We start from the raw sequence: 18452 nt of genomic DNA, 5'->3' as shown, positions 1-18452 counted from the left end.
AGGATTAGAGTGCAGCCTCTTCAGGCTCGCAAAAATCCCCTTTGGACGTATTCTGGTGAAAATGACGCCAACAGAATCTCCAGTGATCTTTCTGTAAAGGACTTAGAAAAATTGGTTCGAAGAATTTCTCGATTAGGCAAGAAGGATCCTATTCCCTCCTCCTGTCGAGTGGAACCATACAGTGCTTCCAATCCTCTTCCCGAGGTATTTTGTCTTCTCGAAGTTTTATCTTGTTTTGAACTGTTCCTCGTATCTTATTTGCAGTGGTATCTCACTTATTCTCTTTTGTCACTATTTCTTTGTAGAATCATCCTACTATGGCTTCCCTTCCTCCTCTTCCTGAGGATGGAGAGGTCGAAGAAAGAGCCGTTGTCGATGATGTCAACCAGGAGACCCCCTCTTTTGTGAATGAACCCGCAGATTCTCGAAAATCTGCAGGATCTACTGAGAAGGATGCTGCCTCTGAAGATACAACATCAGCACAATCTCCTCCTCCTGCTGTTTCTCCGAAGAGCAAAAGGAAAAGGAGCAATGCCGAAGATTCCGGGACCTCGAAACCCGAAGAAACTGCTCCTGCACCTCGAAAAGCAGCTTATGATCCATACATCGAGAGTATCATCAGCTCGTAGGTTCCTTGCTCTTTTCCTTTTTTATTTGAAGAATTTTATTTTGCCTTGCTTTTTATGCTGCCACTATTTTGTCACAGTGATGATGAAGAAACTCCAACTTTAGATGTGGCTGCTCGAACGAGCACGTCACATACTTTAGTAATTTCAGAAAAACCAGTTGAAGGGGAGGAATCGTCGCCTCCTCAACAAAATGTTGATACATCTACTCCTTCGAGCCCCCGTGCCCCTTCACCAAAAAGGGCACGGGTTGAAAAGATTGTTGATTCTGCCCCTCAGTTGGGCAGTTCGTCGCCCCCGCTCCTAGATGATGTAAGTTTGTCGACATCTATATTTTCTTTATTTTATTTCTTCACATCTCTTTTTTCCTTTTTTTTTTTTTTTTTTTTTTTATGCCGATGTTTCTCTTACTGTGTTCACGTTGAACAGCCTATGATCAAGGATCTTCTCCGCATCGGTTCCCAATTTATTGGGTACCGTGAATATGCTAATAGAGCCGAAGGTAACGACTGTCATACTTGTCGTTTTTCCTTAATTTGTCACTCCTGTTGCTTGCCGCGATTTTTTGATCTTTCTTCTCTCTTTTTTCCATATCTCGACAGAGAAATTTGCAGAGGCTAACGAACGCGCCGACGCACTGGCTCAAAAACTTGAGCAAAGTGAGGCGGCTCGCAAGAAAGCCGAACTCGCTGCTAGCAAAGCCAAGGTCGAAGCTGATGAAGCTAAGGCGAAAGCTGCTGGTGTCGAGGAACTGCAGAAGAAACTTGAGGATGCGACAACTGCCTTGGATGAGCTCAAAGCTGCACAAGCTTCTCGTGACGAAGGAATCCTCAAGCGTTTGAAGTCGCAAAGTCGACGTACTCTGAGTAATATTATCAATCCCTTTTATTTTACTGCACTTCCTGTTTCTTGATTGTTTGACTGATGTCTTGTCTCATGTGGCAGCCCAAACAAACCAGGATTTTGATCTGGATAATCCTGTCAACGATCCTCTCCTTGACGCACTTTCTCTTCTGGAGTTTCACGGGCGCGAGATTCGTGAAGGCGTGGCAAATGCTAATGCAGGATTGTCAGCGTTGTTCCCTTATTTCTTCCCGAAGAAAGAAGAACCCGCAACTTTCCTTAACCTCGCCAAGATGTTTAATGCTTCGGAAGACCTGGGATTGAAGATGCGTCAGGAGAATATGAAGGTTGCTGTCGAGAGTACTGTTGCCTGGTTGCGACAGCCAACGAGACGCTTGATTGGATGAAGGTTGGCGACACCGATCGATAGAACAGTCAAGATGGAGGTCGCTGATCAAGGCGGCCAAGCCCAACACGAAGAAGATCTTGGCGTATCTGGGGATCAAGCCAGCTTCAACTCCTAGCTCCTCGAGGCCGGAGGTCTAGTTGCATGCCTCTGTTTTTCTTTCTTTTTCTTTTGCTTCTGTCGCCAAAGTAGTCATTTGGCGACACGTACTTTCTTAACTCCACTGTAATGCCCTTGTAATTATTCCAAGAGATTAATGAAGACTTCTATTTTTGCTTGTTATTTGATGTTGTCTTGTTTATTTTTCAGTTGATATTTGATAACTATACTCCATCTTCTGCTCCTTCCAATGTTTCGCCTTCTTCTTCCCGCGCGAGGAAAGCTTTTGGTGATACCGCTCTTGTCGACGATACCTTGTCGCAAGAACTGGATGAACTTCGGCAACAACTTCAGTATGCGAAGAAGCAAACACTTGTGATGATGGAGCAATCTCGTAAGTCATCTCAGCCGAAAATTTGCTCTTCAACAAGCTCGGGTGGCCGTAGCTGCTAAGGAAATTGCTGCTTCCGAGGCTGAAAAGGCGACTATTCGAGAAAATTTCATGCTCGAATTAATGAATGAAGCCGGTCAGATATGTCGGGTATGCCTGTTTCATCCGCCGATATCCTTTATCTGCATACTATTGTTTCTTTGAAGGTTTCCGCTTTTTGTTTTGATAGGTGCCTTTGCGATGCTGCCGAGGAAGAGAGGGTGAATGCTAGGACAACCCTCCTTGTTAATCTCTCCTTGGACCATGGTTCTTTGTTTTGGGCTACCCCGGAAAGGACCCGCCAAATTGTCGATTTCAAGATCGTGCCTCTCAAACTCGCGATTTCCTCGACTTCGTACCAAGACCTTGTCCATGGTTTACAACTCCATGTTTCCTCGGAACGTCCAACCAAAAACTCTTCCTGAATTGATGGAAAGGTTCAAGGATGCTCGCAGTATCCATGATTTTGTCAAAGCTCAACTAGTAGCTGGCGCCAGATTTGCTCTTATCATGCTCCAAATCTGCCACTCGAAGCTTGACCTTACCCAGGTTGTCGAGAAGGTTCACCAAAAAGTAAAACGTCGGAGAGTTGGTGTTGACAGGATTAACACGAAGGTTACGCCTATAGCCGAAGAAATGATTGAAGACCTACTTCGGATGGATGCCGACTTTTTGTCGATGGCCATTATGCCGATTTTCTTGGTGCTGCTCCTGAGGAAAACAGGGTTACTCTTGATGACATATTGAATCAAGACTAGTTAGTTTCTTCTTGTAGATATTTTTCCTTTGTAATCCATGACTATATTGTAAAGCAATCATTATATTTCTCTGTTTGTTTAGCCCCCGAGTGTTTCGGTGACTCTTTACTATATTTGTATACTTGCGAGGTTTTGAACCAAGGCATTTATATATTTAAGGCGAATATGAGCCCCCAAGCTTTTTATTGAGTACTATTTTGTATTTTTGTTGACTCACGAGGTATTTGAATACCAAGGCAAGTTTTTCCTTTTGTCGATGAACTATATTGAAATTCGTCGGAGCGAAGACTTTGGTCATGTCGATAAAGAAGAAAAGTTATATTGTCACTATCTTTATTATATTGCAGCACCGCGAGCCCGCCTCATTAAAAACCTTCTCCGGCCCCACTCGGTGCCCCGAAAAAGGAAAAGAGTGCGTCTGAAAACTCGCGGGCGTTTCAGTACATTGAAGCTTTACAAAGACTATATTTTGACTCTAGGCGTAAAACGCCTAAGTTGCGCCACGTTCCGGGGGTTTGGCTCCTCCACCCTGTCTTTTTGTCCTTTATTCTGTATGCTCCTCCTCCAATTACTTCCGTGACAATGTAAGGGCCAAGCCATGGTGACTCGAGTTTTTCATGACTTTTTTGCGTGAGCCGAAGAACTAGGTCTCCCACCTGAAAAGATCTTGGCCGCAAACGTCGACTGTGGTAATTCTTCAAGTCCTGTTGATATTTGGTTACCCGAGATAATACTTCATCTCGAGCTTCATCAAGTGCGTCGACGTCGTCTTCTAGCACTCTTCTCGACGTTTCTTCATCATATTCAGCGACACGTGGAGAGTTGTGCTCTATCTCGATTGGTAGTACTGCCTCTGCTCCATGAACCAGGAAAACGGAGTTTCTGCGTTCTTTGTGTTTGGTGTTGTTCGGATGCTCCACAACACGCTTGGTAGTTCTTCTGGCCAGGTATGTCGAGCTTTTTCCAATGGTCCTAACAAGCGTTTCTTAATACCATTGCAGATGATGCCATTGGCTTTCTCGACTTGCCCATTGGTTTGAGGATGTGCGACTGACGCAAAGTTCAGCTGAACACCCACCACTTCGCAATAATCGTTGAATTCATGGGATGTGAAGTTGCTGCCGTTGTCTGTGACGATGCTGTGGGGCACTCCAAATCTGAAGACGAGGCCTTTTACGAATTTTACTGCGGATGCTCCATCTGGTGAATTTATCGGCTTCGCTTCTATCCACTTTGTAAATTTATCGACAGCTACTAGCATGTACTCCTTTCCTCCTGGCCAGGATTTGTGTAACTTACCCACCATATCAAGTCCCCATTGAGCAAAGGGCCAAGACAATGGTATTGGTGCTAGCTCACGCCGGAGAGTGAGGTTTTGCGGCGAACCTTTGACATGCGTCGCAAGTTCTTACTATGTCCTTGGCGTCCTCGATTGCTGTCAACCAAGAGAATCCTGCCCGAAAAACCTTGGCTGCGATAGCTCGACTACTTGCGTGGTGGCCACATATTCCTTCGTGTACATCCTTCAGGATTATTCTTCCTTCTTCGGGTGTAACGCACCTTTGCAAAACACCTGAAATACTTCGCTTATACAATTCTCCCTTGACCACCGTAAAAGCTTTGGAGCGTCGAATTACTCGCCTTGCTTCAACTGGATCATCGGGTATTTCTTTCCTCATGATGTATGATATGTACGGCTGCATCCATGGTATCTGTATCACCATGACCAAGTCCTGGTCCTCTTCTTCGTCCTCTTGCTTTTCCTTGGCAGCCCCCGAGGGTTTCTTCTCCTTCTTTTTTGACTTTGTTGGCTTAGTGGATCTCTCTGTTATCTCTTCCCAGAATACACCTGGCGGGACTGGAAGGCACTGTGACCCGATGTTTGCAAGGACGTCGGCTTCGTCGTTGCTCAACCTGCTAATATGATTTACTTCGCATCCATCGAATAACTTCTCAAGCTCGTTGTACACCTCCTTGTATGCCATCATGCTATCATTGATTGCATCACATTGGTTCATAACTTGCTGAGCCACCAACTCGTGAGTCGCCAAAGATTTTTAATCGAGTTGCTCCACGTGCTTTTGCCATCTTCATCCCGTGTATGAGGGCCTCATATTCTGCTTCATTGTTAGATGCGTTAAGGAACGTCATCCGGAGGATGTACTTCAATTTGTCGCCTTCAGGTGATATGAGTACTACTCCTGCGCCAGCTCCTTCTAGTCTCTTGGACCCATCAAAGTTCATGGTCCAAGTTCTCGATAAATCTGGAGGTCCTGTATTTTGCAACTCCATCCATTCTGCGATGAAGTCCGCAAGTATTTGCGACTTTATTGCTTTTCTTTTTCATACGTGATGTCCCGAGGGGAAAGTTCTATTCCCCAAAGGGAGACACGACCCGTAGCTTCGGGTTATTCAGTATATTTGACAAGGGAGCTTCATTGACCACTATGATCGGGTGTGCCGAAAAATAGTGGCGCAATTTTCGTCTTTGTCGTGAACACTCCATATGCTAGCTTTTGGTACCGAGGGTACCTTTGTTTTGAAGGTGACAAGACTTCGCTCACGAAGTATACCGCCGCTGCACTCCATGGATTTTCCCTTCTTCCTCTCTTTTCGACAACTAATACCGTGCTAACCACTTGGGGCGTGGCTGCAATATACGGTAGGAGAGGTTCCTTTTCCTTTGGAGCCACCAGGATTGGTGGTGTCGAGATTTTTCGCTTCAGATCCTCGAAAGCTCGTCGGCCTCTTCTGTTCCACCGGAATTTATCTCCTTGTTTTATCAGCGCATAAAATAGTAACGCTTTTTCTCCTAACCTGGCGACGAACCTGCTCAAAGCTGCGACTCGCCCAGTTAGCTGCTGTATTTCTTTCAACTTTGTTGGCTTTCTCATTGTTACTATGGCTTGTATTTTGTCGGGATTTGCTTCAATCCCTCTTGCCGAAACTAGAAACCCCGAAGTTCTCCTCTGGGACGCCAAAAGAACACTTCGTCGGGTTCGGTTTGAGGCAGAATTTGTCGAGGTTGTCAAAAGTTTCTTTGAGATCCTCGATCAACGTTGTCCCCTTTTTTGATGTTATGACGACATCATCGATGTATACTTGCACGTTTTTCCCGATCTGTGTTGCTAAACACTTCGCATCATCCTCGATATGTTGCTCCCGCATTTTTAGACCAAAGGGCATTGTTTTGTAGCAAAACACGCCGTAAGGTGTAATAAACGCTGTCTTGGCTTCATCATCTTCTTTTAATCTGATCTGGTTATAACCAGAGTATGCATCCAAGAAGGAAAGACGTTCGCAACCTGCCGTGGAGTCGATAATTTGATCGATCCTTGGGAGGGGAAAGTGATCCTTAGGACAATGTTTATTGAGACACGTAAAGTCGACGCACATGCGAAGGACTGTCGTGTTTTTCTTCGGCACCATCACAGGGTTAGCTACCCAAGTGGCTTCTGTAGATATTTCTCTGATAAAACCAGCTTCTTCGAGTCGATTTATTTATGAAAGCAATGCTTTTCGGTTTGGTTACGAAAAAAGCCCCAAATGTTGTGTGAATTGTTTCGCTGTTGGATCCAAATTTAGGTGGTGCTCGGCAAGTTCCCTGGGTACTCCTGGCATGTCAGCTGGACACCATGCAAAGATTTTCCAGTTCTCACGGAGGAACTTGACGAGCGCGCTTTCCTATGCGATATCCATATCGTTTGCGATAGATGTCGTCTTTTTTGGATCTGTCGGGTGAATCTGCACCTCCTTAGAATTTTTCTCTGTGTTGAAAGTTGATTCTTTATTTGGCCTTCCAGCGTACGCGATGCGTCGTAATCAGTCATGCTTTTTGACGCCAAGTACTCGGCTTGCATCCCGAAAGTTTCTGCCAACCTGTGAAAATCCTTGTCGCACTTATCGGCTAAGGCAAAGCTTCCCTTGACTGTGATTGGTCCTCTTGGTCCGGGCAACCTCCACAACAGGTATGTATAGTGTGGTACTGCCATAAATCTAGCATATGCTGGTCGTCCCAACAGAGCGTGGTATTGTGATGGAAAATCCACGACTTCAAATTCGAGCTTCTCGATTCTATAATTTTCTCGGGTTCCAAATTGAACATCGAGATTGATTTTTCCCAATGGATAACTTGGTTTCTCTGGTGTGATGCCGTGGAACCTTGTGTCTGTTGGTTTCAAGTTTGCTAAGGATATGTTCATCTTCCTCAATGTATCTGCATACATCAGGTTCAAGCTGCTGCCGCCGTCTATGAACACTCGAGAGACATCAAATCCTGCGATAACGTCTGGCAGAATAAGTGCTGACTGCCCTGGTCGAGGAACTTGCTGCGGATGATCTGCTATTGTGAAGCCGATATCTTGTCCTGACCAATTAAGGTACTCAACTGTTGGTGGAGGCATTTTCTCTGCCATAAACACCTGTCGTGAGATTACTTTTTGAGCTCTATTGGACGGCCTTCCCAACAGAATCATCAACACCGCTCCGTTGGAGTTAGGATCAACATAGGGTGGTGGTGCAGGTGCTGCCGCTATTCTTAGCTGGTGTCGATTGTCCTCTCGTAATCGCGGGAGGTGGCGGTAGATGAATCTCGCTCCTAGGCTCCCGAGGGTTTCTCTGTGCTGCTCGAGCGTGAGCATTTTCTCGCGTATCCGAACATTGCCTGAAAATTTCGACAGTCTTTCTGCAGTGCCCTGACTGTCTTTTCCCGTTCTTTGTCGAGGAAGAAGTGCATCTGGCACGGTCCGTTCAGCATTTCCTCGGGGGACACGAAAGGTCTTGGAAACCTCGGCCCACTATTTTGCCTGTTGCGTGAATCATCCCTATTATCACCTCGCTGTTCACTGCTTCTCTGGTAATCATCTCTGTTGCCTCCTGTATTTGTCCGAAAACCTGCCGAAATTTGTCCTGGGGCGTCGTAGTTTTGGTACGTCCGAGGAAATCTTCGCCTCGGTTGATAGTTTCGACCACGGTCCTCCTCTGGCGACTTGTGTCGTTTGTTGTGGACAGCGTCTTCTCCATCTGCCCATTTATTTGCTATCTCCATTAACGCGGATACTGTCCTTGGATTGGTCCTTCCCAAATCCTCGACAAAGTCTCCACGCCTGACTCCTGCGACAAACGCATCTATTGCTCTCTCGTCAGATATGTTTTCTGCCGAGTTTTTGATGATATTCCATCTCTGGATGTACTTTCTCATTGGCTCATCTGGCTTTTGTCGACACGCTCTCAACTCCTCTAACGATGCGGGTTTTTTGCACGTGGATCTGAAGTTCTTGACGAACACGTCCTCGAAACTTTCCCACTGTCGATGGATCTGGAGCGAGTTTCTTTATCCATGATCGTGCGGCACCGCTCAGGTGCACCTGGATGCTGTGCATGGCTGTTGCCGTAGTTCCGCCTGTCGGCTTCACCGTCTCCGGATAGTCGACTAGCCAATCCTCCGGATCTTGAAGGCCGTCGAATTTCTTGAAATTATCGGGTAACTTGAATCCCGAGGGGCCTCGCGTTTTTCGGACTCTCCTCGTGTAGCATGGTAAGCCGCACATTTCTTCGTCTTTAAGTTCGGGGATTGCCGATGATCCCTTCGCTTTGCCGCGCTCGTCGACTCTTGCTTGTGCCGCTGTGTCTCTTGCTCCACTTGGCCCTTCGAGTCTTTGCCATGTTGCTGCGGGTCGCGGACTATTTTGCCTTGCCACTCCTTCGGGAGGCGTTGATATAAACGCTGTCCCCATAGCTCCAACTCCTGCTACCGCCATATTGTACAGTGTTTCCCTTGGGTCACCCGGAGGTGGTTTAGATGCAAGGATAAAAGCATGTGTCGCCATATACCCAGCCTCTGGTGTCTTAGGGATGATGTTTCCTCTTGTATCTATCGACATAAAGGACATGTCGAGGTTTTGAACCAAGTGTTCTCTTTCTGCCTCGGGTATGTGTTGCAGCCTTGATCTTGCTCTGTTCCGCGCCTCCCGATGGCTATCACCCGTAGTTCTAGATTGTCGACTTAGATCTGCCCTTCTCCTGCTGGATGCAGAAGCTGCCTCCTTTCTCCTGTTCAACTCAGCTGTCTGTTTTTCCAATTCCCTGGCAGCTCGTGCGAGCCTATATTGATATGCTTGCAATTCTTCTGGTGTGGCTGTGGTAGCCATTGGTTCTGTGCCGTTCATAGCTCTCGCAGCTCTATCCCACGCTGCTTGTGAAAGTTGAACTCTATCTCGCGGCTCTGGCCCGACGTATTTGTTGCCCAAGCCTTGTCGCAGATTGGAGGGATCGACGTATGGATTTCCCAAACTGTCGAAAGCCTCAGATGTCTCTTCTTGCTCTTCAATGGCGTAAATCTGATGATACTTTGTACTCAGATCTACGTTGGGTTTGGTGACATCATCGTTAAGATTGATGAAGACCTTGCCCACTGTGAGAGATTTGTCGATGAAGTCATGACTGTCGACATCGCTTGAGCCATCGCTTATATACGAGTCCGCAGATGACTCAAACGATATGTCGTTGAAGATCTTGGTGAGTTTCTCTCTTGCTCTGATGCTGACGTAGCGTGTCACCGAGGTTTCTTCTTCTCCTGACTCGTTTGACGATGCATAGCTTGAAAAATCGGAATCGGCCACTGATGATCCCGACGAAATCGGAATCTCGACACGATACGATCCTTCCTTCTCGACGCGAAAGTGGAACCTTCCGAACGTCATCTCCATGGGTTCCGCCAGATATGCATATGCATCCAAACGGGAGGGTGGGTGAGGAACAAAATCGACAAGACCAGTAGCGATCTGTTTACCTCGATCCATTGTGTTGCTTGCGGTTGACGATGTCGAAGATCTTGAGCGTGCCATCGAGATCAGCTCCTTACGCCTCTAATTCCCACAGACGGCGCCAATTGACAAGGGATTAACTTGTCAATGCCTATGGATTGTAGGCTAGGGTTTAGTTAGAAGTAGAGGGTAAGTAGATCTCGAAGGTTTCAGCCGAAAAGTACTCGACGATTGTGAAAACTAGGGTTTGCAGACAATGATTCGATTGATTCTTTGTCCCTCGACTCCCCCTTATATATGAGGTGAAGCCGAGGGATTCGTGCTATACAAGTTTACAGAGTCCGGGACGGTTTCTAACTCATCCCGCCAGATTACAAACAACACTTCCTATTACAACTCTATCTTTCCTTAGTAAATCTTGGGCTCCCGAATCTTCTTATTCTTCGGGTATTGGGCTTCCAATAAACCCCGGGTACCATCTTCGGCAGGCCCATTTGGGATGCCTATGTCAACGGGCGTTGCATGGATGAGAGAAACTCATGTAACAATCATAGCAGGGCATTTGCAGATAATAATAAAACGGTGTCCAAGTACAAAGCAATCAATAGGCATGTGTTCCATATATAGTCGTGCGTGCTCGCAATGAGAAACTTGCACAACATCTTTTGTCCTACCAGCCGGTGGCAGCCGGGCCTCAAGGGAAACTACTGGATATTAAGGTACTCCTTTTAATAGAGTACCGGAGCAAAGCATTAACACTCCGTGAACACATGTGATCCTCACATCGCTACCATTCCCTCCGGTTGTCCCAATTCTTGTCACTTCGGGGCCATTGGTTCCGGACAGCGACATGTGTATACAACTTATAGGTAAGACCATAAACAATGAATATCATGATGAAACAATAACATGTTCAGATCTGAGATCATGGCACTCGGGCCCTAGTGACAAGCATTAAGCATAACAAGTTGCAACAATATCATCAAAGTACCAACTACGGACACTAGGCACTATGCCCTAACAATCTTATGCTATTACATGACCAATCTCATCCAATCCCTACCATCCCCTTCGGCCTACAGCGGGGGAATTACTCACACATGGATGGGGGAAACATGGCTGGTTGATGTAGAGGCGTTGGCGGTGATGGCGGCGATGATCTCCTCCAATTCCCCGTCCCGGCGGAGTGCCAGAACGGAGACTTCTGGCTCCCGCGACGGAGTTTCGCGATGTGGCGGCGTTCTGGAGGGTTTCTGGCGACTTCGACTTCTCTCCGTGCGTTTTTAGGTCGAGGCCGATAAATAGTCCGAAGGAGGGCGTCGGAGGCCGGCCGAGGGGGCCACACCACAGGGCCGCGCGGGCCCCCCCTGGGCCGCGCCGCCCTATGGTGTGGGGCCCTCGGGCCTCCACTTCAATTGCCCTTCTGGCTCCGTTAGTTTCCTGGGAAAATAGGGCCTTCTGCATAAATTCCGAGGTTTTTCCCGAAAGTTGGATTTCTGCACAAAAACGAGACACCAGAGCAGTTCTGCTGAAAACAACGTTAGTCCGTGTTAGTTGCATCCAAAACACACAAATTAGAGGCAAAACAATAGCAAAAGTGTTCGGGAAAGTAGATACGTTTTGGACGTATCACATTGCATGACCCAGAATCTTACAACGAGCTTATAAAATGTATGAAAGGCATAATACACAGGAGAAAAGGTGACCAGAACAGTCATTCAACGGCTTACCATGAGGACGCACAAAACAGAGGAGATGCACCAGTAGTGGGTGATCCTGATAAAGCTGAGACCAAAGGAGCACCTAAACAAAACAAGAAGTACTATAAGGACAAGGATACGAATCAACAGACGTCAAAACATGGCAGGATACTGTCACACGACGAGCGGAAGAAGGAGAGGTTGTGCACTGCTTGCAATCAACCAGGTCATAACAGAAACAACAAGATGAAGGCTACATAAGGAGTGAGTATCTGATTCAGCCCTACTCTTAAATAGCTTGCACTAATCTTCTACTATTTTATGTGCCACTGACTTGTGTGTTATTTCATGCAATGCAGATATGAGGGACCATCGGAAGTATGAACAACACTACTTGATCGATTCACATTGTTGCACTTGTGTATTATTTGTTGTACAAACATTGGTCAGATTGTCAAAGGTCGAATTTTGATACTTGCAACACAACTAGGACAATTTTGTTCACGAATGACATAGAGCACAGCTTATGTCTTGCACACATTGCGAATACCATTACTGCATCGCACAGATCACTGTATGATACTTACAAAACAATATGGAGAATTTGTTCACAAATAACATAGAGCACAACTATGTCTTGGACACATCGCAAATATAATTACAGACTGCACAAACACACTAGTACTTGCCCCCTTGAGTCTTATCACTCTCAGGCTTGCTTCTGACGCTTGTTCATTGATGAAGATTCATCCTGATTTTTGCATCTGGGGCAGATGTGGTCTGATCTCTGGAGGTGAGCTTGTCCCTCGTTCACCGTGTAGATCTTGTTGTATATCTCATAACTGAGATAGCCGTCAATAGCTGCGTACTCGAGGTTCATCCAGGACAGTGGCTTGCATTCCCAGAAACCATGCCCTTCCTTCCGAAGCCGGTTGTACTTGAAGTCCTTCTTCATGTTGGCAAACTTGGGATCAATGAGCTTTGCTGCAAGATCAGCCATTCCAGCCTGCGGTTGACCATTAATCTTGAAAATGTCCTGGATGTCGATGTGTCTCTCTTCTGGAACAGGAAGACCGGCCGCACGAAGAACTTTTGTGTCATTTCTTTTATCAACACTTGTAAAAGTGTATTGCTTGTCCTTGAGAAAAGTCAGTAGGCGCGGACAATGATCCTTGCACCTTTGTCAAGAGCAGCACAAATAAATTCAACAAGTACTGTAATGAAAATGTAGGGACGCTTTAAATTCAATGTAGGGACATAAATTTCAATGATCCTTGTACCTAATGTAGTGGAATACAAGAACGTGCTCCCTCATGGCGATTTGCATTACCGCCAACTTGTGTCCGCTAGAGTCATACTCGAGATCCAGACCAACGAACTTGAACCTGTCCTCGTCCTCGTCGAGCCAACCCTCGTACATACGAAGAATTCTATCAACAGTCGCCGCCTCATTGGTGTAGACGACGTCGATATATGTACTCCCGTGCGCAAGGATGCGGTACTTCTCCGTCGTGGACTTCTCGTCTCCGGCCACGATGGAGGAAGAGGCAGATGCCATGGACATCGTGGGAGGAAGGGAGCACTGGGATGCGGTAGACGAACGGCCGGGGTTGGGACAGAACGGTGGAACTGCCACAGTATTGGGCGGATATAGGGGCGGGAGGCGAACATGCAGTTAGAGGTCTGGCGGCCCACATTGGCCCGTTACATGTCTGACGGCCAAATTCGAAAAATTCGAAAATTCGAAAAATTCAAAAAAAGTTTTAACCAACGGATTATGTTCACAAAAACGTGTGACATATTGGGTAAAAAAAACTGGATTTTTTTCGAAGGTCGAAAAATCGACTAGCTTAGAAAAAGTGGTTTGATGTAACCCAAACGATTCCGTTTCTAAGAATGTGGATTTTTCGACCTTCGAGAAACGCTCCAGAAATTTTTGCACACACTCTCGTATCCATTCTAAGACGAAGTGTGAAGGTTTTTTCAATTTTTGAATTTCTGTGAAAATAAACAATTAAATTTCAGTTAAATTCGAGTTGAAAAAAAAAACAAAAGAAAACTAGAGAACCCTGATGGATGGGCCATGAGTGTTCCTTCCCCGCGTCCATGCTCCACGTTAATGGGCTTAGTAGAAACTGCGTTACATGTCTTTCGGCCTAGCTGATAAGTTTTTTAGTTTTGATTTGAATAAATCTGCAGCACATCTGGTTAAATTCAAAAAATTCAAAAAAAGTTTTAACCAACGGATTATGTTCACAAAAACGTGTGACATATTGGGTAAAAAAAACTGGATTTTTTTTCGAAGGTCGAAAAATCGACTATCTTAGAAAAAGTGGTTTGATGTAACCCAAACAGTTCCGTTTCTAAGAATGTCGATTTTTCGACCTTCGAGAAACGCTCCATAAATTTTTGCACACACTCTCGTATCCATTCTAGGACGAAGTGTGAAAGTTTTTTTAGTTTTTGAATTTCCGTGAAAATAAACTATTAAATTTCAGTTAAATTCGAGTTGAAAAAAAAACAGAAGAAAACTAGAGAACCCTGCTGGATGGGCCATGAGTATTCCTTCCCCACGTCCATGCTCCACGTTAATGGGCTTAGTACAAACCGCGTTACATGTCTTTCGGCCTAACTGATAAGTTTTTTAGTTTTGATTTCAATAAATCTGCAGCAAACCTGGTTAAATTCAAAAAATTCAAAAAAAGTTTTAACCAACGGATTATGTTCACAAAAACGTGTGACATATTGGGTAAAAAAAAACTGGAATTTTTTTCGAAGGTCGAAAAATCGACTAGCTTACAAAAAGTGGTTTGATGTAACCCAAACGGTTCCGTTTCTAAGAATGTGGATTTTTCGACCTTCGAGAAACGCTCCAGAAATTTTTGCACACACTCTCGTATCCATTCTAAGACGAAGTGTGAAGGTTTTTTCATTTTTTGAATTTATGTGAAAATAAAGTATTAAATTTCAGTTAAATTCGAGTTAAAAAAAACAAAAGAAAACTAGAGAACCCTGCTGGATGGGCCATGAGTATTCCTTCCCTGCGTCCATGCTCCACGTTAATGGGCTTAGTACAAACCGGCCTATTATTACCTGTTCGGAATGTTAACCGAATATATCAGCAGCACATGTGCATTTAGGGTTGAAACAGAATTAACCAACGTATTATGTCCTAAAAAACGTGTGACACTAAAAAATAGTCTGAATTAACTAAAATCTGAGCAAGATTAACTAAATCAGAGCAAGATTAAGTAAATCAGAGCAAGATTAAGTAAATCAGAGCAAGATTAAGGTCTACAAACCAAGAATAGTGGCAGACGAGGACGTGGTTCCTCATGGACAGTTGAACGACGGCGAGGTAGTTGTCTTCTTCGTGGTTGGGGTCCTCCGGAGTGTACTCGAGATCCAATCCTACAAATTTGTTCTCTTCTTCTTCCGCATACCACTGCGCGTACATCTTCAGGTACTTGCTCATCGTCTCCTCCTCGTTTGTGTAGACAACATCGATCTCCTTGCCGCCATGGACGGTGAAGGTCCTGATCTGAGTAAAGGCCTGCATGGCTGACGGCGGAGGAGGCAGAAGCGGTTGCGGAACAGAGGAAGAGGAAGAAGAAGCGTCCATGGCGCGGAGGAGGCAGAAGCGGAGGAGGAGGGTTTTTCGTCTAGTGGGGTGGAACCGGCAAGAAGCGGAGAGAAATGAGTGGGAGGAGGAGTGGAACCGTCAAGAAGCGGAGAGGCGGAGGAGGGTTTTTCGTCTGTGAATTTCTGATTTATTAAAATTAGTAAAATCCGCGAATGAGGGTTCCATTTTACCTGCTGGCCCCTAATCCACATAAAATTACCGGAAATGGCCCAACCCAGTGGTATCTACTGCTAGATGGCCCCACACGTCAGTGGGTGCCATTTTGCCCCACCCATCCCAAAATGTCCTATACCAAAAGCAACTTTCTCCCCTGTCTCACTCTCTCTCTCCCAACCCAGCCGCCACTGCCGCCTCTTACATGAATAATATGGGGTAGACCACGGAGAGTTGCACCCAGACACCCCAAATATAGGGTTGCACCCTTGGAATTTACATGAATAATATGGGGTAGACCATGGTGAGTTGCACCCAGACACCCCAAATATAGGGTTTTCGGCCAAAACATGCACTTTTGGGGCAAATCAAGTGGCTGGGGATGCCAGGGTGAGGCCACACTTGGCACATGGGTGCACCAATGCATGCCCCGCACTTCCACCCTTGGAATTTACATGAATAATATAGGGTAGACCATGGTGGGTTGCACCCAGACACCCCAAATATAGGGTTTTAGGCCAAAACATGCACTTTTGGGGCAAATCAAGTGGCTGGGGATGCCAGGGTGAGGCCACACTTGGCACATGGGTGCACCAATGCATGCCCCACACTGCTACCCTTGGAATTTACATGAATAATATGGGGTAGACCATGGTGGGTTGCACCCAGACACCCCAAATATAGGGTTTTAGGCCAAAACATGCACTTTTGGGGCAAATCAAGTGGCAGGGGATGCCAGGGTGAGGCCACACTTGGCACATGGGTGCACCAATGCATGCCCCACACTTCTACCCTTGGAATTTAGATGAATAATATGGGGTAGACCATGGTGAGTTGCACCCAGACACCCCAAATATAGGGTTTTAGGCCAAAACATGCACTTTTGGGGCAAATCAAGTGGCTGGGGATGCCAGGGTGAGGCCACACTTGGCACATGGGTGCACCATTGAAGGCCCCACACTGCTACCCTTGGAATTTACATGAATAATATGGGGTAGACCATGGTGAGTTGCACCCAGACACCCCAAATATAGGGTTTTAGGCCAAAACATGCACTTTTGGGCAAATCAAGTGGCTGGGAATGCCAGGGTGAGGCCACACTTGGCACATGGGTGCACCAATGCATGCCCCACACTGCCACCCTTGGAATTTACATGAATAATATGGGGTAGACCATGGTGGGTTGCACCCAGACACCCCAAATATAGGGTTTTAGGCCAAAACATGCACTTTTGGGGCAAATCAAGTGGCTGGGTATGCCAGGGTGAGGCCACACTTGGCACATGGGTGCACCAATGCATGCCCCACACTGCCACCCTTGGAATTTACATGAATAATATGGGGTAGACCATGGTGAGTTGCACCCAGACACCCCAAATATAGGGTTTTAGGCCAAAACATGCACTTTTGGGGCAAATCAAGTGGCTGGGGATGCCAGGGTGAGGCCACACTTGGCACATGGGTGCACCAATGCATGCCCCAAACTGCTACCCTTGGAATTTACATGAATAATATGGGGTAGACCATGGTGAGTTGCACCCAGACACCCCAAATATAGGGTTTTAGGCCAAAACATGCACTTTTGGGGCAAATCAAGTGGCTGGGGATGCCAGGGTGAGGCCACACTTGGCACATGGGTGCACCATTGCATGCCCCACACTGCCACCCTTGGAATTTACATGAATAATATGGGGTAGACCATGGTGAGTTGCACCCAGACACCCCAAATATAGGGTTTTAGGCCAAAACATGCACTTTTGGGGCAAATCAAGTGGCTGGGGATGCAAGGGTGAGGCCACAATTGGCACATGGGTGCACCAATGCATGCCCCACACTGCCACCCTTGGAATTTACATGAATAATATGGGGTAGACCATGGTGAGTTGCACCCAGACACCCCAAATATAGGGTTTTAGGCCAAAACATGCACTTTTGGGGCAAATCAAGTGGCTGGGGATGCAAGGGTGACCAGTGGGGCCTCCGCAGCCAATGACCAGTGGGGTCGTCTATTTTGCAGGAAAAGACATATATTGCCGCTCTGTGGGGCTGCCACAGCCAATGACCAGTGGGGTCGTCTATTTATTTAGAGAAAATCATATATTGCCGCTCTGTGGGGCCTCCGCAGCCAATGACCAGTGGGGTCGTCTATTTTTCAGGAAAAGACACATATTGTCGCTCTGTGTGGCTGCCGCAGCCAATGACCAGTGGGATCGTCTACTTATTTAGAGAGAAAAAATCATATATTGCCGCTCTGTGGGGCCTGCGCAGCCAATGACCAGTGGGTCATCTATTTTTCAGGAAAACTCACATATTGCCGCTCTGATATATGTCTTTAGAGAATATCATAGAGAGAAGCAACAAGTTCGCTAATTAATTATTCTTAAGCTAGACCGGAGAACCGCTGGCAGCTCGTTCCCCACCGTCGAACGGAGCAGCCATCGCCGGCGCCTCGTCGTGCCGCCGGCTCTGTCCCCCGGCGGCGTCGGACGAACTGCGGCGCTGCACGTCAACCACGGCTCCAGCACTTGTTTCGTCCGCACGCATTGTACCCACCGCAGGAAAGTCCGCCGCAAGCAGATCCGCCGCCCACGACGACCGGGATTTGTTCCGCGCACCAATTGGTATAGCTTGGTAAGACCTCCGCTTCTGCCTCCCCCGCCCCCTAATCGATTCGGTTCCCGTAATTTATTGGAGTTTGCAGGTACGAAATAGTCCTCAATGTCTGGTCGTAGCGGGTACACCGGCGAGGGTGGGGATTCGATCATGTCGTGGCCACGTTCTACTTCTCCTACCTCGTCGGAAGTGCAGGTATCTAGCTTCAGCTCTCTGTACTACCGTTGAATTTGAAGTTCCGCCATGGCCTGTTGGGGTGATTTCAGTTGTTCTTTTTTCCATTATTGTTACAGTTAGCCAGGCAAGCCGATGATCCATGGTACATTGCATACCAAGATGAATCAACCCAGTGGTGTAGCCAGAGGATGGATTTGGAGGAGAAGGTGGCCAATTTAGGTGATGAATTGGCCCGTAAAA

General features: G+C 46.6%; 2 protein-coding genes across 2 annotated transcripts; one reads left to right on the top strand and one right to left on the bottom strand.

Annotated features, from left to right (window-relative positions):
* The first annotated feature begins 1028 nt into the window (after positions 1-1028).
* LOC139837934 (uncharacterized) lies at positions 1029-11887 on the top strand. Its single transcript, XM_071827257.1, has 4 exons — positions 1029-1128; positions 1229-1492; positions 1572-1695; positions 11620-11887. Exons 1-4 carry the CDS (start codon positions 1059-1061, stop codon positions 11885-11887), a joined length of 726 nt encoding a protein of 241 aa, XP_071683358.1. The 5' UTR covers positions 1029-1058.
* A 448-nt stretch (positions 11888-12335) lies between these two features.
* On the bottom strand, positions 12336-13190 carry LOC127339434 (3'-5' exonuclease-like). The gene is made up of 2 exons (XM_051365292.1): positions 12907-13190; positions 12336-12804 (listed from the first exon to the last, which is right to left on the bottom strand). The coding sequence occupies exons 1-2, from the start codon at positions 13188-13190 to the stop codon at positions 12336-12338; spliced, it is 753 nt and encodes a 250-aa protein (XP_051221252.1).
* Between the last annotated feature and the right edge of the window lie 5262 nt (positions 13191-18452).

This window comes from Lolium perenne, chromosome 3 (genome assembly GCF_019359855.2).
Source record: "Lolium perenne isolate Kyuss_39 chromosome 3, Kyuss_2.0, whole genome shotgun sequence".
In the NCBI taxonomy this organism is placed as follows: domain Eukaryota; kingdom Viridiplantae; phylum Streptophyta; class Magnoliopsida; order Poales; family Poaceae; genus Lolium; species Lolium perenne.
The sequence above is the reverse complement of the archived record's forward strand: the minus strand, read 5'-3'. Positions and strand labels throughout refer to the sequence as shown.

Coding starts and splice junctions, on each gene's coding strand:
- LOC139837934 (XM_071827257.1), top strand. CDS start 1,059: ATGATCAAGGATCTTCTCCGCATCGGTTCCCAATTTATTGGGTACCGT. Junction 1,129..1,228: donor ATATGCTAATAGAGCCGAAG/GTAACGACTGTC, acceptor ATATCTCGACAG/AGAAATTTGCAGAGGCTAAC. Junction 1,696..11,619: donor GCAAATGCTAATGCAGGATT/GTCAGCGTTGTT, acceptor CATAATACACAG/GAGAAAAGGTGACCAGAACA.
- LOC127339434 (XM_051365292.1), bottom strand. CDS start 13,190: ATGTCCATGGCATCTGCCTCTTCCTCCATCGTGGCCGGAGACGAGAAG. Junction 12,805..12,906: donor CTTGTATTCCACTACATTAG/GTACAAGGATCA, acceptor CTCTTGACAAAG/GTGCAAGGATCATTGTCCGC.